This window comes from Astatotilapia calliptera, chromosome 13, assembly GCF_964374335.1.
Source record: "Astatotilapia calliptera chromosome 13, fAstCal68.1, whole genome shotgun sequence".
Lineage (NCBI taxonomy): Eukaryota > Metazoa > Chordata > Actinopteri > Cichliformes > Cichlidae > Astatotilapia > Astatotilapia calliptera.
Window position 1 is genome coordinate 29,871,676 of NC_137434.1, and position 22,133 is coordinate 29,893,808.

The window sequence follows — 22,133 nt, forward strand, 5'->3', positions numbered from 1 at the left end:
CCCAGTTTCCGAATGTTCAACAGTTTTTCAACAGTTGGAACCTGTGTCATTCTCGACTTTAAAGGAAATAATTAATAACCTGAGAAGCTCAAATTCTCTGCATGACATTATTCCTTCTCGTATCATTAAGGATGTATTGATTCTCTGTCATGATGGGAAAATATTCCTCTTCTTCTGCCCTTTTTCGCTGTGGTGTGCTCCAGGGCTCGGTATTGGGTCCTGTATTGTTTTACCTGTACATGCTGCCCTTGGGCTCCATTTTTGAAAAACATAATGTCTCTTTTCACTGCTATTCTGATGATATTCAAATCTACCTCCACCTGACTGGGGATGTTTCATCTTCACTACATCCTCTGTTTGATTGTCTGAGGGATGTCAAAGACTGGTTATCACGTAACTTTCTTACTTTAAATGAAAAGAAGACAGAAATTATCGTTTTTGATAGAAATATGCCTCTGGGACAACTGGCTGGCACACTCGGGCCTGTTGCTAACCACCTCACTGATGCTGTTAGGAATCTTGGAGTTTTCATGGATAGTTCCTTCAAACTAGATAAACAGGTTTCTGCTGTGGTAAAAACCAGCTTTCACCAACTACGCCTAATTTCTAAGGCTAAACCTTATATACCACACAAAGATCTGGAGAAACTCATTCATGCTTTCATCACTTCAAGACTGGATTATTGTAATTCTCTCTACTTGGGCCTCCAATCTTCTCTTCTTCAGCGATTGCAGCTGGTCCAAAATGCCGCAGCACGTCTCTTGACCGGCACTAGAAAGTATGACTCTATCACTCCTGTTCTGGCCAACTTACACTGGCTTCCTATTAAATACCGAATTGATTTTAAAATTTTATTGTTATAAAATCCTCAACAATATGGCACCTGACTACCTAGCTGATCTCCTCTGTCTGTATAGCCCTCAGAGAGCACTAAGATCATCGGGCCAACTGCTCTTAGTGCAACCTAGGTCTCGGCTGAAGACCAGAGGAGACCGTGCCTTTGCCGTTGCTGCACCCAGGTTATGGAATACTCTTCCTCTTCATATTCGCGCATCAGATTCCATTCAGTCTTTTAAATCACGTCTAAAAACTTATTTGTTTAACCTGGCATTCAAGGCTAATTAGGGTAATTTACATCTGGCTCTGCATTTAGATTATGTAATTATTTTATATTTTATTTATTTTATTTATATCTGTAATTTATATTTTATATTGTGATATTTTTTTATCTGCATCATGATTTTACTGGAAAGCACTTTGGTGTACTTCGATCTTTAAAATGTGCTATATAAATAAATTTTGATTTGATTTGATTATGAATAACACACAAATTACTGGGAAATGATTCAAGGATGACTTTTGACATTTGATGGCACATGAGGGACAGAAAATTGTGCATTATTCATTTAATTTTGTTTAATTTCATTTTGCAGGTAAAATCTTATAAATAATATAAATATACTGTACCAGATATATGGTTAAAAGCTGTATGTCATGTGTAGTCCCTATGCGCAGGTCCCTGCAGTGTACAAATAATAATTAAATTAAACAATTAGTGTTTGTTTGAATTGACATGTCAGCTGTTTAATAATGTTAAACCATCGTAAAGTACAGTAAATGTAGAGCAATGTATTTTTTGTGCAGCTCAGGAGACTTAGGCATCATGTGACATGGCTAAATTTACTTTGTCAGGAGGAAGCACGACAGATATGTAATTTACACTGACAGAATGTCAGATTATTATTTAATATTTCATAAATCTGATGTATTTATTATTTTATATATTATTTATACCTGCAGAGAGACAGACATCCATTCACATATACATCTTACTCTCATATTTCTGTCCTTTTTATCTGTTTCAGTGCATCTTTTCTACACAACTGGGACATGGAGTAAAATAGTGTCCAGTGCTCTAAACCTGTTTTCACTGCTGCATTTGTAGAATTGTTTTCTACATGCTAGTGCACTAACTTATAAATGAAGACAGAATTAAAAACCATGATGACATGCTGGGAGCTCCAGGTTAGATTAGTCTAGTTAGCTATCATCAAGATAAGGTCATTTCACATTATTTAATTAATTTATTTCATGTTTTCTTAATTGATTTATATTTAATAGATTAACTATTTCATAAATTAATCATATAACTGGTTAAGGTTCCAGCTGTTGATGGTGGTCTCCTTCACTCTGCCTGGCTGTGTTTTCTTTACAGCTATTTTTATCTTGTTTATTTAGATTTTCTATTCATTCTGTGCAATGCTGCAAATGTTGGTATCGATTCAATATCAAGTAAATACAGGGCTAATATTACTGATGCCAATACCAATATAAATACTATACTGGCAGCTTATAAGAGCAGTGTGTCATGCTTTATAAGATGAATCATCATAAATTTGTGAATTCTAGACACATTTTAATAATCAAATAATCTAAATATTTATATATATTCAACAAAACACCAGCTTTTCGTGTTTTGGGGAGATTTGTTTCTCTAAAATGCTTTTGGTCATCTTCTGATGTTTAAATGTGCTCTAGACTATAAATTAAATGTGAGAGTCAACACTCCTTATCCATCTTCACTCTAATGATGATTTGGATCTAAGTTTCCCTACTTCAGAGTCTGTCTTCTGATGCTTTTACTACTTGCTTATCCGCAGTGGTACTTTGGTCTGCTGGAAAATTGAGGCACAGCCGTATTTATTTGTACAAGTACAACCCTGATGAGGTGATCACGTCAGCCTGGCTGTCATCTGAATGCTGCTTCAGTTGAAGGATCAAAGAAAATGTCTCACACAAAAGAACCAAACTGGCTTAAATCTGATCCCTGATCGAGGTGCAGAAACTTAACTTAAAATAGTTTCTGTTCATTGTGCATATTTTATGGATTATTTCTAGGTTCATGACAGATTTTTGATTTGGTGTCAAACCTTTGAACCCCACTGTAATGTGTTGCTCAAAGGAGAACGTCGGGCTGCTGTTATGTTGGTCTCCATGGTGACATTTTTTTAAGTTTTTTAAGACTTTTTAAGTTTAAGTTTAAGTGAGTTTCTTCCTCATTCTCTCCTGGAGAGCACTGCTGCACAGAGACATGAAACATGGGAGTTCAAATCAAAGCTGTGACAGAGGGAGTGTAATACAGTCTGAATCAATTTACCCCAATCTGTCAAGTAAAAAACAAAATAATGCTAAATATGGTTGTTATTGTTGTTGTTGTTTGGGGGATGTGTTTGCTTGTTTTTAAATACGGTCGTCATGATCCCCTGGGATTGGTCTTTTTTTTTTAGTAAGAAATATATTTCAGTTTGTGTTTCTGCTTTCTTTGATTCTTCAGTTTTGAGTTCTGGATTCTTGTGTTTTTACTTTGGGTGCCTGTGTTGATTTTATTATTATTATTGTGACTCATTTTAGTTTTGCAATATTATGACCTTTTTATAATCACTCCTGAGTCTTCAGGAGTTTTCATTTCTCTGTTCTAGTTTGAAAGTTTCTTGTTCCTGCTTGGATTTTTATTTCTTCCCCGTCATCAACCTGATTATATTCAGCTGTGCCTCATTCACATTTCTGTGCACATTTCTCTTTTTTTGCATTTACAACCCCAGTTTCAAAAAAGTTGGAGCACTGTGTAAAATGTAAACAAAAATATAATCAAATAATTAGCGACTCCCATAAAGCTGTTTTGTTTAATTCACAAAAAACATATAAAATGTTTAAACTGAGACATTTTACTATTTCATGAAAAGTATTAGCTGATTCTGAATTTGAAGTCATCAACATGCCTCAAAAACGTTTGAACAGAGGCAACGAAAGCCTGGAAAAGTAACCAGTACTAAAAAGAAACATCCGGAGGAACATTTTACAATTAATTTGGTTAACTGGCAACAGATCAGTACTGTGATTGGTTAGAAATTCAAAAAACATCTCACACATCCATTTGTCTGCAAAAACTATGTCTACACATTGTGGAACAATATCAGAATTTTGTTTCTCCATGTAAAATTGCAAAGACTTGAATATCTTATCATGTATAGTACCTAACATTATCAAAAGGTTCAGAGACTCTAAGGGACTCTCCGTGTGCGAGGGAAAAGGCTGAAAATGGCCCGAGACAAAGTAGAAAATAGTTCTGAAGTAAAACGAATCAATCGTGGAAATACTTTTGGGAAAACAAGAGCCTGGGTCCTCCAGACTAAAAAATGTAAAAAGGCTTGTTTTCATCCTGCTGTTAAAAAGTCTGCATTTCTGATGGGACAGAGGTGCATTAATGCCAGTGGCACTGACAGCTTGCACATCTGGAAAGGCATCACCAGTGCCAGCAACACTGAAAGGTATAGTTGGGTCTTAGAGTAAAATATGCTCCCATTTGCATCTTTTTCAGGGAAGACCTTGAATATTTCAGCAGGACAATGCTAAACTGCAGGCAGCAGCTATTATAACAGCATGGCTCTGAACTGGCCTGCCTGTACTCCAGACCTGTGATCATTTGAAAATATTTGACACATCATGAAAAGAAAAATACAACAAAGAAGAACAAGGACTGTTGGGCAGCTAGAATCCTCTGTCTGACAAGAATGGGACAGAAATTAAGAAAGCACCTTAAACATGTGGTTATCCTAACTGGGCTTTCATTAAATTGGTGAAGATGTACAGGAAAGAACCTTAGACAGCAGCCGGGGGAAATAAAATCTCCTACATGGCAGACTGAGAAACCTAACGTCCCTGTGCACCTCGGGCAAAAACTCGTTCATCCCAAGGACAAAACACCCAAACACAAACTAAAGACCAACATGTATGTTATGCAGTGCAGTGATGAGTGCTTGGAGCGTTTACCCAGGAAAAACCAATCAGCCCACAACACAAGAGAGCCACCTCAACAGCTGGGAATCCACTGCGAATGACCGACGTTGAACAGAGGTTGAGGTTTATGACACCAGTTATCAGCCATGCAGTCTTGAGATCCCTTCCCGGGTGTTTAAACGCCCACTCTCAATAGTTCACACAATGATGGCGATATCTTACACTGGTTTCACACTCACGTGATCAATACTGGGTCAATGACAATCAGGGGTTAAAAACCTGGGACTCTCTCTGGGTTGTTTTCGAACTGAAGAAGCTTTTTGGATGAGAGGAAACATCTTCACAAACCAAAAAGAAACTCGCTTGCCTTCTCTTCAGCTCTCGAGTCTACAAATTGTGTTTCGGCTTTGAGGGAATTCCCGGCAGCAGGATCAATGAAGAAATTATAACGCTTGTGCAGCACTTACAACCAATGACGATCATTATGATTATCAAAGTGAGCGTGTGATGGGGCTTCCATTGGCAGGCAGCAGGGATTAGAGGATTATTTCTCTCCCCTGTCTTTGGCCATCTCTCTATCGTTCTCGCTCCCTGGATTAGGTTTTATCTACAAAGTAATCGGGGCTTTTCTCTTGTCTGACAGGACTACAACTCCCACACTTTTACACACACAGACACACAGATACACACAGAGATTACATCGACACTGCACAGTCTACTGCAATATTGACTCAGAGACTTAAACCAGGCAGAAAGGGATGCGATAAAGCAGAAAAATCTGGATTTCCACAGGAATTATTTTGTATGAAATCTCTTCTTATCTCCGCACAAACAATATGAAACCACCTGAATGAGATTTCCTTCTCTGACGTTCTTTGCATTTGGTATAAACAAACACTCTGAGCAGTCAGATTTCATTCCAGGAGTGGTGAAAGATACCAAAATCCAAAGGTAAATATTGTATATATTCAACACCTATTGTAGAGAGCTGTTGTAGTAACAAAATACAGCTCAGACAACGAACCGGGGCTGGTACTGAGTGATCTTTTTGTTTTTCCTCCGGAAATTTTGAGCTGGCATATAAATTATTAATGGGCGCAGGATCATAGCTGTAAAGGACACCAAGGTCCTTTTTTGCATTACTTAAGGGAATTAGTGGGGCGGCGGGCGGTTTGCATACACAGTAGATATTACATCTATCTGTTATTTTAAGACAGCATGAAATGTTTTCAGGCTAAAGAAATCTTAAACTTTGGCCATTTATGGAGGATATATGGAAACATGAAATGTAATGTATGTTTTTATGTAAGACAAACAGCATTTTGAAACACCTACTGTATCCAGCAATGAAAACTATTAAAAAACAATAAAATAAGTTAAAATAAAATAACTTGTGCATTTGGGTAATTTCTGGTTAAAAAAGATATTGATATTGCCATATTGAATTTTAATATGTGTCATTTCTGCAACATTTAAATATTTGTGTAATTTATTGCTTAAGAATGTATTATTATTATTTATTTTGGGGGCACAGTGATGATTTAGAGGTCTTAAAAACTAAAAAGTCATGCATTAAAAATGATACACTTGGCATCACTTTGCAGTCCTTTGAAAACTGGCGTTATATTTAATAATATCTGCGGTGAGGCGGTTGTTTTACATGCAGTCGGACATGTTAAAAGAGAACATCAGCATTACTGTGAAGCTTGTTTCACAGACTGAATATAACGTGAAGGGAGAAGAAGACCTCAGGCTCGGCTTTCTGTGTGCTTTGCTTTTCCAGCTGCGCAGCTACATCAGCCCCAATAAACATGTCAACACTGTGAATGTTGCTTCAGGGAGTCATTTATTGTTGCCTTTGTGTGCATGTTGTTGTGTCTCCGAACATAAATGTACTCATGAATTAGAATTACAAGGCTACATTTGACTTGACCTTTACTGTGCATATATCTGTGTTGTTGCTTTGGAGCCTATCTGATTTGCTCTTGTTCACATTTAGCATCGCACTTAATACTCATCGTTTTGAATATAAAGCGTTGGTAATAATAAATGTGCAGTATCACCAGCAGGTGTCGTGACATCTCCATGAAGCTGCGCTTTTATTTTGCTCTCAGACTTTTGGCAGCAAATTCAGACCACACCACCCTTTTCCTACCAGAAGTCTTTAAACACCAACATTAGACTAAGGCGCTTGAAACAGCCAATTTAGAGTTTCCTGTGGGCGCAGTGATTTACTGAAATGCGTGTAACAGACCCACGACAGGACACGTCCACACATTCATGCTTTCCAGCATTCTTTATTATTACGGTTGCCGTTTTCACACACAGGCTGCAGCTTCCACACTCCCCCCCACACACACACATCAACAACAATAACTGCAGCAGAACCCAGCACAGACCTTAAGCCGACCGGCGAGGCGTGATTGCGCATGCCGCTCAGGTGCGTCCGCCTCCCCTGCAGCGGCACTGCAGACCACGCCCCTACACAATGTACAAAAAGAGATGGAAAGACTGTTGGATGACGCATATTGATGATTATTTAAACCCCAAATTTCATTTTCCCTTGTTTGACGTTCTGTTCTTGTGTGATTTGGCATCTCCAGACTTTCTTTTCTGTTTCCAGAACGGCCAGCCATCCCACTGAATCCTTTTCTGATGATTATTCAGTAAAGAGTGGATGGATCAACTGATGGGGCAGCTGCATCTCTCTGGTCCCGTGCCAGGTCTTTGCTGGATGTTTTCTTATTTCTTAAGGACTTTTAGAAATTGTTCATTTCTTTAGTCCTGCAATGTTGGACAAGGACGCACACTGTGCTGAGATTTTTTGAGTTTTCAGTTAATACCATGTTGGGAATCACCTTTTGCACAGAACTGTTCAAATAACCATGTTGTTAAAATTGTAAGCCTCTGGTTTTACATTTAAAATGTTCTGTTTTCGAAATGTTGGCAGAAATGAATATAGTGGCACGGTGACACAAAGGCAAACTACAATTTTTAGTGTCTGAGCTGTTTTGAATTTTAGTGCTGAGTTACAGGAGGCAACAAGCAGTTTGGTGAGTTAAAGCACGAAACAGACCAGTGCCTTTCAAATGCTTAAACACCAGAACTGAAGCTAATAATAAAGAACTGGAAAGAACCCTTCAAATGGAAAATCAGAAATGGGGGAAATAACTTGCAGAGCTGAAAACAAAGAGTATTAAAGGGCCATGACTTAAATGTATTATTTATGAGAAATTTATTTCCCATAGCTGCAGATCCTGGGAAAAGATGAAAAAAAGTTTTTTGTTTTTAGTTTAATGTTAAATTTACTCCCCCTGTCTCATTTTGTCTGCTCTCTCCAGCTGACCTGTGCATATATTGTCTCTGTTTACACCTGCTGATTGTTGGTCCTCGTAACTATGTGAACCCCGAGCTCTGTAACTTCCTGCTTCGAGTTTCCCTTTAAATGCATAACACCTGTTTATTCCAGCATTTTGGTCCATAATAATCAGCTCATGCTGCCATCTTATGACATTTTGCTGTGAATTATTTACTTTTATTGGCAGTTGTTGTTTTTAGTTGCCATTTCCAGTGTCCAAAAATAAAAGTCATTATCCTTATCAGAGGCTGATAACTCCTTTAGCTGGAGATGAGGTTGTGGAAATTGCTTTGTGTTTACTTTTCGCTGATTATCTGATTGTCATATCCCAGAATGCCACTGCAGCAAGAGCCAGAGCGCTCTGTTCCAAGTTCATTATATAAGCTCCAATATTATATCCATTCATTTTCTTCTGCTTATTCAATTCAGGGTTGTCGGGAGGCTGGAGCCTATCCCAGCTGTCGTCGTGTGAGAGGTGGGGTACATCCAGGACGGGCTGCCAGTCTGACCTCACAGCAACATGATATTTACATCATAATCTGTATCTGCATGCTGCTTGTATGGTTGGCTTTCTGGTTCAAGAGATGATGGAAGAGCAGGAAAAAAATGGCTTCCTTTCCTCTCCACCATCAAGTTTTCTTAAGTTTTTATGCTTTATAATGGCACAAATGTACCTGAATAACAAAATCATTTTCATCCTCAGCTAACAATAAATGTCATTATTTTTAACTGAAGACAAGTCTTCGGTTTTATGTGCATTTCTTCTATATCATTGTAATAAATTTAATGTTTCTATTCTGCTCATAACCAGTTAATGCACAAGCCCTGTGCTGCAGAAAACTGTCTATTAGTTCTTCGGGAGATTCATATTTCATACACAAAGCACATTTACTTTCCTCCATGTAAAAAAATGATCAAACATTCATACTGCCACAGGCAAAGTGTTGTATCAAAAACATTAGCCCTTACACATACACAAGTTTAATTACTGTATATGTTATAATCCAGCAGATACACACATGCACACTGACAGACTCAAACTGTTAAAAATGCATCGTTTTGAAAAAAGGGCATCTTCAGGTTGCTGTATTAATGTGTCTGGGTTATTCAGGTTCATCTATTCTAAATATGGATCTTCGACATGTCGTTTGGGTGGAAACGCTGACAATCACACACTCATCACCACGGCTGAACTTGCTTGTCAGACACAAATTTTCCGTGAGGCTCTGTGGCTCCGGGTGGCAGCAGGGCCAGGTACACTGGAGTGACAGCACCCTCCTCTGGTGACTTGGGGGCTTTATCACCAGCCATGTCGGTGCGCACCCATCCTGGACAGCAGGCGTTCAGCAAGATCTGTTAAAAGAATAAAAGACACAGAAAATAAAAAGGAAACAAAGCAGAAACTAGGAGATAATGTTGTTGGCAACGTTAAAGATTTTAAATATTAGTTACCCCATCATTTGGTCTCTGCTTGGAAACTTGACGAGCAAGAATCATGGACAGGGCCTGAAAACACACACGTTCATAATCATAATCAAAGAAGTACGCCAATTAAGATTTAGAGCAGGTTCTTTACATGTTGATATGAACTTCATTTTCACATCAGCCGTACCGTCACCCCGACTTTAGATGTTCCATATGCTGAATCGGGCCAGCCGCCTTCTTTGTGTTTGCCTTTCTTGGCTTCGCTGACAAATTGCTGCATCAGTGCCACCAGCTCGTCCTCTGTGAGGTCCTCACTGCGGAAACGCTGCTGGAGCTCCGAGCTGCACTTGTTCAACGTAAGTGCACTGACAAAGCTGGAAACATTCACCACACGACCTGAAACACACACAGGGTAACAAACTCTTCATGTGCATCTCTCACAGCACATCAAGCAAACTCATCATCTTCCAGGAAAGATTACATTCGAGTTGGCTGTAGTGTGTCTGTATGTTTACTTATTGTCGTGCTTTGTTTTCCGCAAATTGTGATCACACATCCTGAGGGCAAAAAAAAGATATCGCTTTCCAATTACAGATAAAATGTTCAAGATGAGCCAACAGAGAACATTTTAGAACATCCACAGTCATTAATATAGTCTGAATCAAAGCCAAACTTGCTCCTCTAATCAAACGCTGACCAAAGCTGTTTATTCAAGCAGCAGCGACGGGCACGACCGGCAGATTGGATCCAGCCTCGTGTTCGTACCTCCAGCTTTAACGATCGGCAGGAAGTGAGTCAACATGTCTCTGGTGGCAAAGAAGTTTGTGTTGAGGGTCACCTCGGCCTGGACATCAAATGGAGTTTTGTCTGCCGCTGAAAAAAAACCCACAGTTCACATGTTGTCACCTTATTCATGACAGCCTTAATCATTTATAGATCTTTTTATTTAATTAAAAAGAGGATTTTTAATCAAATAAATTGTATTTGATTAAAAATCCTCTTTTTGTTCAGAGCTACAGGACAATTTTCAGAATGTTTACGTTATCTGACTCTTCTTCATCACAGTGGATGTTAGGGGCGAATATCTGATGGTTTTCAGGAAGACTACAACACATTCATTCACTTACATATGCACCATAGCATTTCTTATATTATTGTATAGCTGTAGTCACACATACACAGCAACCCTGAACTTTTAAAGACATGGATGATGGAAGTGCATGTGACAATGAAAGTGCAGCCCTGAGGGCTAAAACCTGAAGCTAATGCGGAGGTGTAAAAACCTGCATCTCCTCTGATGGCCGCTGGTGGTTTCTTCTAAAAGCAAGTCAGTCCCCACAGACTCCCACATTAAAATGCTCAACCTATTTTCCCTTCAGCCCAGCTGGGGGAATATGTGGCGTAGCTAAGTGACAGATCTGCTAGCTTCAGCTTGGCTTCACCTCAGCTAACTGGACTCCCTGAAGTGGGCCCCTTGAATATGTTTGTGGTGTTGGTGCCCTTTAGATCGGACCCATACAGGCTACAGTCACAGCCTGCTAACTTTAGCTGCTAACTTAAAACGTCACTCTTTGCTCCATATACGGTGAGTGTGATGAGCTACAAGCACAGCCAAACGGCTTTCTGATCATTTATGCAATGAAAAGGCCTAAAAGTGGGGGAAAGGAAATGTAGCACAGGAGGACAAATGGTTCTTGTTTATGGATACTTTAATATTTTTCAAATATTGACAAAGAATCAATTGAATAATAAATTAGTTTTAGCTTTTCAGGTCTCTAGTACAAAATCTGTGTGTGTCCATTTGACTTTACAGCCACCGACCGTCCTGCCTCCTGTGCCCACTTTGATTAGGATCCTTTCCAAAATGGACAAAAGGACAACTTTGGTTAATCTTGACTGCTGAAGTGTAAACTGTTTTAAATTCTAGATAAAGATTGATGCTCCAGCAGCATCAATCTTAGCAGTATTTTTCCAGTGTGTCTAAACAGAAGCCACAGCAGTATTAACATCCTGGCTTTCGATAGTGGGCAGGGTTGCATGCTTGAAGACCCCAGGGCCTCAGCTCTACATAGCATACCAGGTTAGTCAAAGGCAAGGAGCTAGACAAATGGTTGTGCAAGAGGCCAACAACCTCCTCACATAAACAACCTTCTGTTATAGAAACTGGGAGGAAAAAAAAAAATCATCACACAACCTACTTTCTTATTCTAGATCGGTCGCAGCAAGTTGCAGCTTTATGTTTCACATGGGATAAAAAGAAATAGTGGTGGTGTCAGTAGTACTAGACGTTGTAATTGAACTTCCTGTGTATGAGGCTGTAGTGCACAATACAGTTAAAATCAATGTATATATCTAATTCTACCTTTGAATGCTATCCCAGCATTATTGATGAGAATGTCCACTCCGCCGTACTTCCCTTTAAAGTAAGCAGCAGCAGTTTTAATGCTGTCCAAGTCATTGATGTCTAGCTGGTGAAACATGGCCTTCAGCCCCTCAGAGGACAGAACCTTCACTGCGTCCTCACCACGCCCGCTGCAACACACACAAAGCGTTACTGTCTGCCTCGGAAAACCATGCTGGTTTATTGTTTCTCACTCAGCTTCCTAGTGTGGACAACAGCATCTGTGTGTGCTCTTTGCTCTTCTTGCTGTCTTAAAATAACTGCAATATGTAATCAAATCTGCTCCTAGATGCAATTACTTTACAAACTAGCGTAAAAAATCTAAACTCATATATATCAAAAACAAATACCAACATGTGACCAGCAGATGTCGCCAATCTGCACTGAATTCAAAACTGTTAAACAGAAGGAGTCACTGTGATTCAGCACTTTTAATCTTTTCATCTTAATACCTACAATTGTTTTGTAATTTAGAGATAAATATTTGTTTTTAATTAGTTGTTTTCTGCAGATTTAAATTAATAATGATGTAACTTTATGTTTTCAAGGGGTAGAGGTTTTCTCATTGCCTTTTTTTAGGATTTTTAAGTGTTTGAAAAGGTTAGAGGCAAACATCAAATACATGGAAATAAACCAAAAATATCCTTACAGCAATAAAGTAAAACAGATGATTTTGCAGTAAAATCAGGTGCAAACATGAGTGTGGTTCAGGTGTTACCAGCTGTGGTGCTTACACATCTCTAGCAGTGAGGTAAACGTCTCCTTCAAACTGCTTGCAGAGAGCTCGGACGATGGCCAGGCCGATGCCCTTGTTACTACCCGTTACCACAGCAACCCTGGTTGACATGTCTGTTCACAAAGAGAGCAACATGTGAAGTAACATCTTAAACACACAAAGTATTAAACTCATCAATAGCTGACAAATAAACTCTATGAAAGGCCAGGGACGTCCACTCCTTCCAAATAACTGCTGAGTCACCTCCACTAACACTAGGTAGGGCTAATGCAATAAAAGTACTCTTAAAGGATTTGCTAAGCTGCTTATAGAAACACATTTTTATTCCAGTTTAATAATACATATAAGTGTGGTTTACAGCTGTAGAACCAGCCCAACAGCAACAGTTTCAAACTAAAGCAATCATTTAAAGCATAGGTGTCAAACTCTGGCCCGCGTGCCAAATTTGGCCCGCAGCCTAATTACATTTGGCCCGCGAAGCCATACCAAATTACTATTAGAGCTGGCCTACTGGTATTATACAGCTAATATATATGTTGTTTAGTATTAAGCTTTGCTTGTTCCATATTCAGTTTTTCAGCAAAACGTGTTTGAGTCAATAAGAAAAGATTCATTCTTATATCTGGAGGAATAAATATATTTCAATAAATATTAACGTTAGCCCGCGACTTTGTCCCAGTTTTGAATTTTGGCACACTGTGTATTTGAGTTTGACACCCCTGATTTAAAGAGTCACTGTAACGACTGTTACGACCTACAGGTGTGACACAAACTTCTGGCTAAATAAATTCCAATAATCCTGCATAAATATCATTCTAACAGCTTTTTAAGCAACCACACTCAGGCTGTCAGTACTTAAAGTCTTTGACTTTAGCTTTCAGAGATGACCTGCAGGATCTAGTTATATAAAGCTGGCTAACTCATACAAACATTAGTAGAAGGCCAAACTATGGACAAATTTGTAGTCTGAAAGCTCCAAACACATCTGGGCCACTTCTGACACTCAGTCACACAGACGCCTGGACACAAGTGTTTGGTGTGTCAAGTTCTTTATTTCTTCAATACTAAAACATAACACAGAGGACATGTACATGTGTGTACACTGAACAGTTCTGGATGGGAAATGAATAATACAAATCAATACAGCTTCGATAAAACCTTTGAAGTATGTGATATTCAGAGGAAAATTAACCAGCCAGAGATTTGTCATATTTCATATAAGATCCATATTCTTCGTACTTTGTTTAATGTACCTGTCCTCATAGACACACCTTCCTGTTTCTGTCTCTCTCTGTCTTCCTCAATGCAGGAACTCCAGCAACACTTAAGGGAAGATGAACAACTTTAATAATTGACCAACGCGTTTCGGCTTGTGGCTTTCATCAGGGTCATGAAGTTGGTCAATTATTAAAGTTGTTCATCTTCCCTTAAGTGTTGCTGGAGTTCCTGCATTGTGAATTCTTTCATCCTCTCCATGCACCTTGGAAGTAGGTGAAGGTGTGCCAGAATTTTTTGCTGTGCTTTCTCTCTGTCTGCCTGACAGTCTCCTCCTGGTAGTAACACTTCTCTCCCACTATCTGTATCACTGGTTCACAGTGCCGCTCCCAGGCGAGTGTTGAAACAATAATTAATGTGCAAATAGCGTTATGGGATCACACACATCAAAACACGGCCAAAGAATCCATCCAGCGGCGCACACACACACACATACATACATACATACATACATACACACATACATATAGATTTGCTAGGATCTAATGTTTAGGAGATAATAAATAGATAATTCGATAATAAAGTCCAGCCTATGTCTACGCCTGCAAAAGTAGATAAAACATTTGCATTTCTTTTTAGGGTTTTTCCATGTTGTTCTGACTTTTTCCTGTTTTGGGACATAGTTTCCTTTTTTCTTTTTATGTTACTAAAAACATTTACATTATTCATCCTGTTATTAGTACTTTCTCAAATCCGGAGAGACAGAGCATCCCAGACTGAAATGCATAACACCAGATGATCTATCACACACGCAGACACACACAGTCATGCATCCATGACTGATCTAACCCATTCTGGGGTTTTGACGTTGTTACAAAAAATAAAGGTTTTCTTCTGCATTTTGTCACTGTGTAAAGACACTTGGTACAACATTAGGGGGCTTCTAGATGGACCACACACACATAGACACGAACGCACAATGATTATGTTTCAACAAAGTGGAAGCAAATTGCCATTAAAACCTAAAAGACCTCTCGTGTATTTTAATTAATTGCTCAGGCCACCTCACCTTTTTCATTCTAACACCACCCGACGGTCTGACATTAGAGCCACTCTGTCCTGCTATAACAACGGATTTTAACCGGGCAAGTTCTGCAAAATAACGACTTTTGTAACGTGATGAACTAACGTGGTGTGATATTAAAACAGGAAAAGTTTGTTGCCTAATTATCAAAACGACAAACTTTTAAATGGGGACTGGTTCTTCGCCCACACGGAAAAAAAACGCAGTTATATTAATCAGGCTGCAGACGTTTCTTACCTGCGGCTGAAGCTGTCGTCCTGACTGAAGATTACCACAGGAGTGAAGCGCTCGCAGAGGGACAAAGGAGGAGGGAGCACTGCGCAGTAATACCGCGCCTACACGGAAGACCCAGGTAACAGAGCCAGGTACATTTTTAATGCAAGATCAAGTTTAATCAGTTTTAAAAAAAAATATTCAAGAAATCAGAGTTTGAGTAATTCCTTATGAAGACCTTTGATTTGGAATTAAATTTGAAAAAATCTATTTCCTCCTCCATCTCTGAAATGTTTTGCATGGACAGTTAAGTAAACAAAACCAGTTCTTTTACTGATTCCAGTTATTCAGTTATTTCTGCTTTCACTGACACGTGTTAGCAGTGTAAACTCAACTAATTGACATTGTTTGTCCTTTAAACAAGACGCTTTAGATGGGGTAGCAATGTGGCTTTGAGGCAGCTCTTTTTATTTTTAATTAACAGTAATTTAGCGAGTTTATTAAATGTTTTGAATGGTTCCTGCTTTACTAAATGGGAATCAGAATGAAAGCTGTTTCATGTAGATATTAACAAAAGGATGTTCTCTTAAGATTCAGCAGTTTGTGTTTTGTGATCTTCAACCAACCAGGGGCAGAGTTTTAAGGGAACCACTGATAGAAAGACATGGGAATAAATCTAAACTTTGTCATTGCAGGACGTTATACATGCAGTGAAACCTGCTGTTTCTCTGTCATGCAGATTTTTGTTTTGTGGTGCTACAATCTGATAAGTCACCAACTGTTCAGACATGCTGTCAAAGGGTGTGTGTGTGTGTGTGTGTGTGTGTGTGTGTGCGCGCGCACGTGTTTGTGTGAATCTAAAATAAAGTTTATAGGGTATCAGGTCACACAGTGGAAGCTCTATTAAGTGAAAATAACTTCAAAGAATTATTTGCTCCACCTCACCTGCGTGCATGCGTCTGCACCTTAGCAGGAAATGAAAATGAAAGTGGTGTCTAGTTCCCATCGTCAGCTGCACATATCAAAAGGTCACACGAGTTGAACGTGCAAAGAGTCAGGGCACAGCACATCATCAAATTTTCATTCCACTGCTTTAAGCTAGCCCGTATTAATGACTGCATTGTCCTTAAAAACATACATCGCTGATATGCTGCACAATGCTTAGGCCTGTCGCTGCTGCCTCACCCATTTCTCTAATCATTTCACTTTTAAACATTCTTTCAAGTGAGTCCCACGCAGCACAAAAGCAAGTTGTACAGGTTATGTGGAGGGGTGTGGAAGTTTAAACTAACGTATCTTTCTGTTAATCTGATGCATTTATAAAGATGAAGGCAAAACAGTGTTTGCTTTATCTCTGTGGCCTCTGGAGCTGCCATTCTGTGATATATATTCTTTTAGTTAAATATGTGAGTAAGAACCTGCTGATTAAACATCAACCATTGAATTATACAAACTAAAGAAACAGACACACCCAGTTACTCTCATGTGAACTTTACAGAGCTGAGTTAATCTTGATCCTGATTTCTGCAGCTGTACTCGAGTCAACCGTCAAGTTACGCAAATCAAAAAGTTCTCTGCGCGTCTAAACAAGCAGCCAGAGTTTGTTCTATTGATCCGATCACATTGTGCAGTTTGCAAACCAGCAAGCGTTTCTGCACATTTGACACTATCCTCTGCTGCAACTACACATTCAGCAAGAGGGTCAAAGACTGCATCTCTAGCACTACAGACATATAAAAGTATGAGGCTTAGAACAGAGTATGTGCTTTTGTCCAGCAAACAGCATTTTGTCAGGACAGGATGTTTATGTTTTAGCTTCCTTTGTGGTTCTGCTCTACATTGCCCCGATAAGCAAAACACCGACAGCATGGGTACAACGTGTGACCTATTCTACACCCCAGACAAGTTGCTTTAAAAACTGATTCACACCTCAAGCTCACTGCTTTTTGACAATTATTCACAATGTTGTAATTTTATATTGTATAAATAAAATTACATTGTAGCCATAAACCTATTATGTTCTTTCAAAAACATTTTCAACCTAAAGTCAATTTATTGTTTTAAAAAATCACAGTAAAGTTTTAATAACAAGCATTTTATTTTATTTTTTTTAATATCTTCATTCAGAAACAGCAAGTTTACTTTTCACATGTTAAAACACGTAAGAAAAAAATATAGCTAAGTTTTGTTTTCATCAGTTGAACACTGTCAGTTATCAGAACATCATTTTTAAATTGATGGATTTAACCTAAAAAAAAATTTAAACTGGAAAACGTTTTGGTTTTAGCTGTGTGATACGGGCGTTTGTAGATCTAATGTATCACACTATGGCCTTAAATATTACAAATTTCATTCTGGCAAGAAAAAGTATAAACTTATAAAATAACTACATTGTTTTTGTACATTATTTTTTTATGTCATTAGATATTCAACTTTCTATCACCATGGTTGAACTTCCTTATCGGAGACATACTTTCCATGAGGCTCAGTGGCTCCGGGGGCAAGCAGGGCCAGGTAGACCGGTGTTATGGCGCCCTCATCTGGTGACTTTGGGGCACCTGGCGCAGCGATCTCAGTGCGTACCCACCCTGGACAGCATGCATTAATCAAGATCTGTAAAAAAAAAAGAATAACAAGTATAAGAAGGGAGGCTTCAAAGACAGACCAAAATCTTTAAGAATACATAATATCATATTAAGTCCTGTTTAATTTATTTTCACACTGTTTTACGTTACAATATAAAGTGCCTTGAGACAACTGGTGTTGTGATTTGGCACTATATCAATAAAACATACTGGTCTGCTGCACAGCATAGAAGAATCAAGACAGTTGTTTATAATTTGATTTTAAGATCATAAATTTCCGTTACCCCATCTTTTGGTCTCTCCTTAGACAGATGACGAGCATGAATCATGGATAGTACCTTAAAACACAAACAAACATAATAAATGAGATTCAAGAATTTAAAACTGAAGCAAAAGCATTTTAATTGAAATTTGTCTTTGAAGTTTTCCAAATGTTTAGGGATCAAGTTGCCCTATCTGAATATTCCTCCATTTTTCAACATCCATCCCATCCATTTGCTTCTGCTTATCCTTTTCAGGGTCGCGGGGGGTGCTGGAGCCTACCCCAGCTGTCATAGGGCGAGAGGCGGGATACACCCTTGACAGGTTGGCAGTCTGTCGCAAGGCTAACACACAGGGACAGACAAACATTCACTCTTACGGGCAATTTAGATTAATCAATTAACCTACAGTATCCCCACAAACTGCATGTCTTTGGAAGGAAGCCGGAGTACCTGGGGAGAACATGCACACTCCACACAGAAAGACCCCGGCCTGATGGTGGAATTGAACTCAGGACCTTCTTGCTGTGAGGTAACAGTGCTGACCACTGTGCCACTGTGCTCATTTATTTGAGCATATTTTGCAACCTCGTCAGGTAAAAATCTAAAGACAAAGTGTTCAGTTGTACCGTCACTCCAATTTTGGATACTGCATACGACATATCAGGCCAGCCGCCTTGCTTGTGTTCTCCTTTCTTGGCCTCATCAACAAATCGTTGCATCAGTACCACCAGCTCGTCCTCTGTGATGTCCTCACTGTGGAAGCGTTGCTGGAGTTCTGGGCTGCACTGTTTCAAACCGCTGGCGCTAAGCATGCTGGAGACGTTCACCACACGGCCTACAACACATACAATTAATGCCATTCCTTCCTCTAGGTTTTATGGAAACCATCAGTAGTAATTACCTCTCACTGTTGCTCCAAAGCAACACCTAGCATGATGCTACTTCCACCATGCTTTACAGTTAGTCTGAATCTGAAGGAGTCTGAATATTTTTATTAAAATAAAACCCCAAAAAAACTTGAGCAGCAGTAGACTGGAATGAGCTCTGCATCTGTACCTCCAGCTTTGACGAGTGGCAAGAAGTGAGTCAACACGTCTCTGGTGGCAAAGAAGTTTGTCCTCAGGGTCACCTCTGCCTGGACACCAAATGGAGTTGTGTCTGACGCTAAAAGGAAAAGAGATAACGTGTTGAATCATCAATTTCAATTTATAGCTGCAGTTTCAGATTATTGTATATGTGGATCCAGTTCGACATCCATCAGTATATATTTATGATTCTACCTTTGAATGCTGTTCCAGCATTGTTGATGAGAATGTCCACTCCATCATACTTCCCTTTAAAGTAGGCAGCAGCGTTTTTAATGCTGTTCAAGTCATTGATGTCCAGCTGGTGGAACTTGGGTTTGAGTCCCTCTGAGTTCAGAGTCTTCACTGCTTCCTCACCCCGACCTCTGCAAAAGGACCAAAAACATTTCATTTACTGTTACTTTCAGTGCTCAGTGGGTTTTTTAACTCTCTCTTCCTTTTGATCTTACATTTCCATAAAGCCAAGCCAACTTTATTTCTAAAGAACTTTAAAAACAGCTAGCACTGACCAAAGTAAAGTGCTAATATTAAAATGTAAAGTAGAGTTTAATATTTATTCTAAGTGAAGGTTTTCCATAAAATGTTACTTTTTTTTATGCATGCCGATCAGAAATGCCACACATTCCCTTTCACAGTTATGCTGATGCCATCCATTGGATTGGATGTGTCTGTCCCACTGTTTAACTATCTGTATACATGATGTTAAAGACTAGTTAACGCAGAACTTTTATACCCTAAATGAAAATAAGACTGAAGTTATTGATTTTGGAAGTCATACCCCTTTGGATAAGTTAACAGATACCCTCAGTCCTCCTTCCTGTCATCATTCCCAGACTGTAAGAAATCTTGGAGTGTTTTTAGATAGAGCTTTTAAATTAGAGAGGCAAGCGTCCACAATTGTGTAGACCAATTTTTATCAGTTCAGTGAAATTGTCAAAGTGAAACTTATCTTCCTTCAGAAGACCTTGAAAAATGTATTCATGCCTGCATCTCCACTAGACTCGACTACTGCAGTTCTCTTTATTTGGGTCTTGAACATTCATCTCGCCATCACTTGCAGTTAGTCCAAAATGCTGCAGCATGTCTTTTAACAGGTGTCAGGAGGAATGATCACATCACTCCAGCTTTAGCAAATTTGCACTGGCTCCCTGTCCATTTGATTTTCAGATTATTTTACTTTTTACTTTCAAAGTTTTAAATGGTATGGGACTCAGCTGTTTAAGCAAACACCTCAACATATACAGTATAACCTCAAAGGAGCACTGAGATCATCGAGCCAGATGCTCTTAGTACAACCAAAGTCTCGATTAAACCTTAGAGAGGATCGGGCCTTTGCTGTTGCAGCCCCTGGACTCTGGAATAACTCGCCACTCGATATTCATACTTCAGAGTTGAAACAGTCTTTAAAATTCCATCTTAAAACTCAATTTTTCACCTTGGCCTTTAATTAGAATTCAGTTTGTGTACCATTAAGTTTTTTGTTTATGTTGTCACAGTGTATTGTATTTTCTGTTCATTAACTAAGCTGTAAAGCACTTTGTTCAACTATGTTGTTTTAAATGTGCTATAGAAATAAAATTGACATTGACGTTGACATTAACTCTGGCAGTTGGTGAATATTCATGAATATTTACATGAATATTACATTTTCCCCAAAACTTTAAAACTTAAAACACAGTCTTCAAGGATATTGTAATAATGTCCACAAGTGCTATTAAATCCACATAGATTGCAGTTAAGGATGTGACTGCAGTTATATTTGTCCCACATGACCCAGGCTCGGTCCAGGTGGTACCAGGTAAAGATACCTACACATCTCTGGAGGTGACGTAAACGTCTCCATTGAACTGCTTGCAAAGCGCTCGGACGATGGCCAGACCGATGCCTTTGTTACTGCCGGTGACCACGGCAACCTTGGTCGACATGTCTGCACAGAGAGAGAGAGAGAGCTACAATGCAGAACAAAAGATAATTATATATTGACTTTGACTACTTTACGTGAGCATCCAGTCTGAGCTACATTTTCCTTACAAAAATCTAATACAATTCATTTCAGTTTTATTTATATAGCGCCTAATCACAGCAGTTGCCTCAAGGTGCTTTATATTGTGACGTAGAGACCCTACAATAATACGGAGTAAAGAGAAACCGAAATCCAACAATCAGATGGCGTCCTATGAGCGATCGCTTTTTAATAGTGGGAAAGAAAAACTCGCTTTTAACAGGAAGACACCGAGAGGGACGGCCATCTACCGCGACCGGTTGGAAGTAAGAAAACAAGTGACTATTAAACACACAGGGTAATCACATTATTACATTAGCCAAAAAAAAAAGAGCCAGCTTTAGGTCACAGTTCACTCCACTTTGCACTATCGCTATCAGTCAACCACTTGGAACCTCATATCATGATTATATGCATTTTTCTTACATGTGCACAGCTGGAAATCAAGCAAACTCTGTACTTGGGAACTGGCAGGTTAAAGATCCATTAATTAGAAATTTTAATTTTTCACCTTCAGTCAACAACATATAACACAGAAACAAAGACTTGAGAAGATACAAAGAGATATTGGGGAGGCTAGAATACATCTGAGCACAAAGAAACAGATAGAAATAACTCTAAACACCAACAGAACCCAGAATACAAAAGTAATGAATATGCATGTATAATGCATTTTAAGCCTTACATATGTTTCATATTTAATCCGTCAGATCAAGTGGATCAAGTCATTTCCCTTGTAATAAATGTATATGCCAAATTTTGAACTACTGATCAATTTAGAATATATCAACAGGCGATCTGACATGAAGAAATGGATGAATCCGCCGTGATGAACATTTCAGACAAAAGAGAGAAGGGAGTGCGTTTTTGAGGTTTTTATACTTTTGGACATCTGTTATCACACGATATCATGTCCTGTTTTACCTAAGACGAGAAAACATAATAAAACATGTGATTTATTAAAAGTGA

At 38.9% G+C, this 22,133-nt stretch overlaps 2 protein-coding genes and 1 long non-coding RNA gene across 3 annotated transcripts; 1 reads left to right on the plus strand and 2 right to left on the minus strand.

Moving 5' to 3' along the window:
- The first annotated feature begins 5,607 nt into the window (after nucleotides 1–5,607).
- Nucleotides 5,608–7,454, plus strand: LOC145419676 (uncharacterized). The gene is made up of 2 exons (XR_013900988.1): nucleotides 5,608–5,748; nucleotides 7,421–7,454. It is a non-coding gene; the product is annotated as an uncharacterized LOC145419676 (long non-coding RNA).
- Nucleotides 7,455–9,120: 1,666 nt separating this feature from the next.
- On the minus strand, nucleotides 9,121–15,394 carry LOC113035121 (carbonyl reductase [NADPH] 1-like). The gene is made up of 7 exons (XM_026190441.2): nucleotides 15,254–15,394; nucleotides 12,716–12,830; nucleotides 11,943–12,112; nucleotides 10,346–10,453; nucleotides 9,768–9,976; nucleotides 9,608–9,661; nucleotides 9,121–9,508 (listed from the first exon to the last, which is right to left on the minus strand). Exons 2-7 carry the CDS (start codon nucleotides 12,826–12,828, stop codon nucleotides 9,335–9,337), a joined length of 828 nt encoding a protein of 275 aa, XP_026046226.2. The 5' UTR covers nucleotides 12,829–12,830; nucleotides 15,254–15,394; the 3' UTR covers nucleotides 9,121–9,334.
- A 1,914-nt stretch (nucleotides 15,395–17,308) lies between these two features.
- Nucleotides 17,309–21,087, minus strand: LOC113035122 (carbonyl reductase [NADPH] 1-like). The gene is made up of 6 exons (XM_026190442.2): nucleotides 20,975–21,087; nucleotides 19,358–19,527; nucleotides 19,134–19,241; nucleotides 18,704–18,912; nucleotides 18,099–18,152; nucleotides 17,309–17,842 (listed from the first exon to the last, which is right to left on the minus strand). Exons 1-6 carry the CDS (start codon nucleotides 21,085–21,087, stop codon nucleotides 17,669–17,671), a joined length of 828 nt encoding a protein of 275 aa, XP_026046227.1. The 3' UTR covers nucleotides 17,309–17,668.
- Between the last annotated feature and the right edge of the window lie 1,046 nt (nucleotides 21,088–22,133).

Excerpts from the sequence above, each read along its gene's own strand:
- LOC113035121 (XM_026190441.2), bottom strand. The coding sequence starts at position 12,828 with ATGTCAACCAGGGTTGCTGTGGTAACGGGTAGTAACAAGGGCATCGGC. Across the intron at positions 12,113-12,715 it reads TACCTCACTGCTAGAGATGT|CGGGCGTGGTGAGGACGCAG; the intron begins GTAAGCACCACA and ends TGTGTGTTGCAG. Across the intron at positions 10,454-11,942 it reads TGCTGGGATAGCATTCAAAG|CGGCAGACAAAACTCCATTT; the intron begins GTAGAATTAGAT and ends GTTTTTTTTCAG.
- LOC113035122 (XM_026190442.2), bottom strand. The coding sequence starts at position 21,087 with ATGTCGACCAAGGTTGCCGTGGTCACCGGCAGTAACAAAGGCATCGGT. Across the intron at positions 19,528-20,974 it reads TACGTCACCTCCAGAGATGT|AGGTCGGGGTGAGGAAGCAG; the intron begins GTAGGTATCTTT and ends GTCCTTTTGCAG. Across the intron at positions 18,153-18,703 it reads TATCCAAAATTGGAGTGACG|GTACTATCCATGATTCATGC; the intron begins GTACAACTGAAC and ends TTGTGTTTTAAG.